Below are 5,130 nucleotides of genomic sequence, written 5' to 3'. Positions count from 1 at the left end.
TTTCTTTTCTTTTCTTTTCTTTTCTTTCTTTTCTTTCTTGCCTAAACGTTTATTTTTGAGAGAGAATGAGAGCACAAGCTGGGAGCAGAGGATCCGAAGCAGGCTCTGTGCTGGCCACAAAAACCTCGATGCAGGGCTCCAATTTGTGAATCGTGAGGTCATAATCTGAGCCAAAATAGAACACTTAACCAACTGAACCAAGCAGACAGCCGGCCGGACTTTCTGCCTTCCTCCCTTTCTAACAAATAAACTATAACCAGATAAGGAAAGAATATTTACCATCTGATTCTTTTTTCTTTCTCTTATTATCTTTTAATTTTTTAATGTCTATTTATTTTTGAGAGAGAGACCTAGCATAAGCAGGAGAGGGCAGAGAGACACAGACTCTGAAGCAGGCTCCAGGCTCTGGGCTGTTAGCACAGAGCCCGACGTGGGGCTTGAACTCACAAGTCTTGAGATCATGACCTGAGCCGAAGTTGGAGGCTCAACCAACTGAGCCACCCAGGCGCCCCACTTGGGATAGATAGATGTTTGAAACAACCCTGATGACTGATGTAAGGGCACGTTCACTGTTACAAACTTAGAAGATGTTGAAATTGCAGAGGTGAAAATAAAATGCTCTCTGGTCTTGCCCGGAGGTGCCCAGCGGTCATGTTGCATTGCTTTCTTTGGGAGCCGGTTTCAGACAGCTGTGCTGGACCCCGACACGGGAAGGGTTCCACGGGCACAGCCCCCGTTGTCAGGTGTCTGGGCTGGCTCGTTTGTCTTTTCACCCGTTTCTTTGCTGTGTGTCTGTAGGTGTTCTCTTACTCAACGCGGTCCTCACCGTCCGGGCACATCAGGCTAATTCGCATAAGGAGAGAGGATGGGAGGAGTTTACGGATGCGGTCGTGTCCTGGCTAAATCACAACTCCAGCGGCCTCGTCTTCCTGCTCTGGGGCTCTTACGCTCAGAAGAAAGGCAGTGCCATCGATAGGGTATGGTTGTTGTGTTTTGTCTTTTAAACACTTGAAGCCAGTTGAGAAAATCTTAGGAATTTTCCGTTGTGTGGTCTTGGAAAACCCATGTCCTAAGATGAAGCTTATTCTCCCTAAAGACTTAAGAGTGAGGGTCAGGTTTGCCATTGAAAATTAAGCAAAATTCAGACAAATTATAAGAATGATGAATTGTGTGAGAGGAAAGCACCGGGCCAACTTCTGATTCAATAGCGTTAGTAACGCGGGCGTGGATCTGCCACATACATAGAATGATGCGGGCACCGTCTGGTGCAAGCGATGCAGTAAGGCCAAGGACCCCGCGACCACCGAGCCACCCGCCCTCGGCTTCCCCCCACGTGCTCCTCCTCTGCTCTTCTCCCTCTGTTTCCAGAAGGAGCAGCGTACCTGGTGCTGAGATTAAAAGCCAGACGCCATCCTTGAATCTCTCCCTTCCCTCCCGGCCTTAAATCCTGTCCCCTTTGCCTCCCCTGATGCCAGTCCTCCTCCCGCTCACCATTGACGGGTGCCACCAAAGGCTTTCTGTTTCTGGGGTCTACTCCCCGCGCCTTTACGTGAACGGCAACCGAGTAGGAGTCACGCGAAGGCGCTTCTCTCTCTACAGAGGGTCTGCGTCAAGGAACCAGACGTTTTCAGGTGTTGTGAGGCAGCGCATAATAAAATCTGGCACGAGTGAGCTAACTGCTGAGATCTGATTCTCTAGGCAAGTAGGAAGCGTCCGTGCGAGCCGTCTCCATCTCTGCCTTGGGGAGACCGAAGGGCCGCATGGCTCTTCACGTTTGAGTCTTTATTATCGACAATGGTCCGGTTGGACGGGAGGCGCTTGTAAAAGCTTGGTCATGAGAAGCAAGTTGCGGGTCCAGCCCAGTGGCTTTCCCGAGCGCCGGGTCTGTCTGTCCCAGCTGCCGTGAAGCAGTCACATTCGGAGCTTCCCGAGTTAACGTTCTCCTTTCCTTAGCCGGCCTCACTGAACCTGCTCCCGCGTATTCCCCAAGGGTGGAGGGTACCGCCGGGCACTTGTCCAGACAGAAGTCCCATCCCGCACTCTCCCTCCCTCCTCCTCATCCCGCAGGTGTCAGGCCTTCAGAGCCTTTCCCCTGCTCTCAGATGCCTCCCCACCTAACTGTCTATGCCTGGCCCAGGCCCTCACCTGATCTTGCCGAAGCATTCCATGGAGTCCCCCCGCCATGGAAGGCCTTGCCTTGGGGGGGGTCTTGAGCACGAGCACGCCCCGGGCTGCCTCTCAGCCACAGTTCCCACACTCTCCCCCCCCACCCCCCCACCTCTTCCCTGTGTCCCGCTTCCCTGCCTGCCTTTGAATATCGTGCCTCCTCGGTCCAGAGACTTCCTTCAGAGCCCAGCATGGCTCACATTTTCAGGGCCAGGCTAGTAAGCACTTAACCTGCGTTACCTGTCAGGCTGCATCAAGACCCACGGGCCTTCTTTGTCCCTGTGCGGCATCTCCACAAGTCGGGCACTCTTCTTCCCCGTTTACAGATGAAGACTGAAGTGCGGGCTGGACTCCTTGACTTCTCTGGGGCCACACGACACGGCAGTCAGAACTTGAACCCAGGCCATCTGGCTCCCGGCTCCGTGTTTTTTTGTTTTGTTTTTATATAAGTAATATTTATCCCCAATGTGGGGCTTGAACCCCCGACCCTGACATCGGGGGTCGCGTGCTCTTCTGACTGAGCCAGCCAGGTGCCCCTTCAGGGTCCGGTTCTTAACCACGCTGCGCTGCCTGGCTTTAATTATGGCCCCTCCCGGATGGAGGTGTTTGAAGGCAGGGATGTTGTGAAAACACTTGTGAAGTAGCATTTATTCATTTTTAATATTTTTATTTTTGCCGGAGCGTGGATGGGGGAGGGGCAGAGAGAGGAGGGGCAGAGGATCCGAAGCAGGCTCGGTGCTGACAGCCGAAAACCTCATGCCGGGGATTGAACTCAGAAACCATGAGATCATGACCTGAGCCAAAGTTGGATGCTCAACCCACTGAGCGCCCCTGGTGCCCCGAGGTTTTTATTTATATACAGAAAAGAAGCAAGAAAACAAATGTCCCTGGTCTTCCTGCTCCATTAACTAGAGTTGACATTTAAAAAATCAAAGTGTTCTGTTTTTGTTGACAGTTCAGGTAATACAGGAAAGTGTAAAACAGAAAGTAGATAAATGCCTTCCACTATTTCTTTTCCCCAAAGGAACTATAATTAGTGTCTTAGATATTTTCCCAAAAAAAACCTTTTTGTGTGATTATCCCTTTTTTCTTCTACTTGCGATATTTAGGTCTTTCCACATCAGCCCACGTAGCTCAACCTTGTTCTTCTGATATCCTCGTGATGTCCCCTTGTAAGAAGTTCAGGGAAATGTTTGCAGCCAGTTGCCTAACCCTGGGTTTATGATGTGAGGTCTTCCTGACCTAAGCCGTGGAACCTCATGCCTGCATCTCCACGTGGGTCTATACCGCGTGGGGTCCGTTGGCAAACGTACTCTTAGCAGTGGGATCGCTAGATCCTAAGATACGGGCACTTGACCGCTGCGTAGGCGGTGCCTCCGGTCCCAGACGTGCCGACTTTGATTCTCTCGTTCTCTTTCAGAAACGTCACCATGTGCTGCAGACTGCTCACCCCTCCCCGTTGTCGGTGTACAGAGGGTTCTTTGGATGTAGACACTTCTCTAAAACCAATGAGTTGCTGCAGAAGTCTGGCAAGGAGCCCATCAACTGGAAGGATCTGTGACCCTAAACTGGGGAGGCTGTCCCTGGGCCGTCTTTTAGAAGCTGCTAGTGAAGTTACTCGCCAAGAGTGGCAGCAAAGGCTCTACTCTGGGACCTTATGTCTGTCTTTGCAACACGCCTTTGGACTAAAATACACCTTCACGGTGTTTGGGAGAGAGAGGCGGTCAAATACTCCAGACCACCGCTCTCTGTGTCACCTTTATGGTAAAAGGGGACAGGAGACAGAAGCACCTTGTGGTACAGCCAGCTGTTACTTTAGTTGGACTTCAGGTTGTAAAGTGTTGGGTGTGTTGATTTAGCAAGGCCCTCCTTTGCCCAGCTTGGCTTCCCGTTCTTGGCCAAGTACACTGCTCCCCGCATCCTTCTGAGAGCCCTGAGGCTCCTCCTTGCAGGAAGCAGGACATTTCCAAGTGCCCAGAAATTTGGGGCTGAAAGTTCTTGAGGACTGATCTCTGAGTGAGCCTTCAACAGATAGGGAGAGGGAAGTGAACTGGGGCTTGTTTTCTAGTTACTCTATGGGTGTTCCTAGGAATAAACAGTGGAAGTTGAACTGGAAGAAAGAGAAAGGGGAGTTATTTTGGGTTTTTTTTTCTTTTTTCTTTTTTTTTTTTCTTTTTTAAAGAGGAAATGCTTTTTTTCTCTGGAGTATCTCGAGTTGGGGGATTTCAGGAAGCACAGAGTGCCAATTGCTGTTTTTTTATGGACTGAAATCATATGGGGATTTTTTTTTTCAACACTGGTGAATTTTGCTGTTTTAAAAATACTTCTGCAGATGTATATATTTTTTAACCCTTTGTCGGGGAGACCGTCTTTTATTAGGTCTGTACCTCCGTCCTACATCCTGTTAGAGATGCTGTTCCTGTGTTAGTTGGGGGAAAGGGGGCGTTAACTCCGAGTGAGCTTGGCAATAAAAAGATAGTTGAAGTTTCACTCCGTGCCCAGTGCCCTTTCTGTCGGCTCCCTCGGGCCGGGCCGGGCAGGGATTTGTTGGGGGGGATCGCTGCCAGCAACCTTTGTGGGCAGGAAGTGCTGCCCCCTCCCACCCTTCCGCCCCGCCCCTCGGATGGAGCCGCCCACCTCTCCTGGGCGGGTTCCCGGGAGGGTCACAAGCCCAGCCCGAAGATGGAGATGGGGCCGGGCCGTACGTAGGCGGTCAGGAACTGCGGAGACCCTAAAGAGGCCGAATGGGGCCGGAAAAGCGTTTCTCCGGGGATCGTGGCTGCGAGTCCTGCCAAGCCTTGGGACAGCGCAAGGGGCGCTCCCCCGCCCCCATCCCGTTAGTGTTTGCAGACTCTTCCCTGGGACTCTGGACTGGAGGTGTGAGGCTAGGGCACTAGGAAGAAGCCCTGATGGCCCACTGACCTGCCAGCACTTGGCTGGGAGTCGGGGTGGAGGGTGGATCCT

At 51.8% G+C, this 5,130-nt stretch overlaps 1 protein-coding gene across 1 annotated transcript in view; it reads left to right on the top strand.

The window, feature by feature from the left end:
• UNG (uracil DNA glycosylase) overlaps window positions 1-4,656 on the top strand; it is a 10,504-nt gene extending 5,848 nt beyond the window's left edge. The window contains exons 6-7 of the mRNA XM_040443635.1: window positions 799-977; window positions 3,587-4,656. Of these exons, the coding sequence (XP_040299569.1) occupies window positions 799-977; window positions 3,587-3,727 (320 nt within the window). The 3' untranslated portion in view covers window positions 3,728-4,656. The remainder of the gene's footprint in view (window positions 1-798; window positions 978-3,586) is intronic.
• The last annotated feature ends 474 nt before the right edge of the window (window positions 4,657-5,130 follow it).

This window comes from Herpailurus yagouaroundi, unplaced genomic scaffold (genome assembly GCF_014898765.1).
Source record: "Herpailurus yagouaroundi ecotype Mexico unplaced genomic scaffold, PumYag 191, whole genome shotgun sequence".
NCBI lineage: Eukaryota > Metazoa > Chordata > Mammalia > Carnivora > Felidae > Herpailurus > Herpailurus yagouaroundi.
The sequence above is the reverse complement of the archived record's forward strand: the minus strand, read 5'-3'. Positions and strand labels throughout refer to the sequence as shown.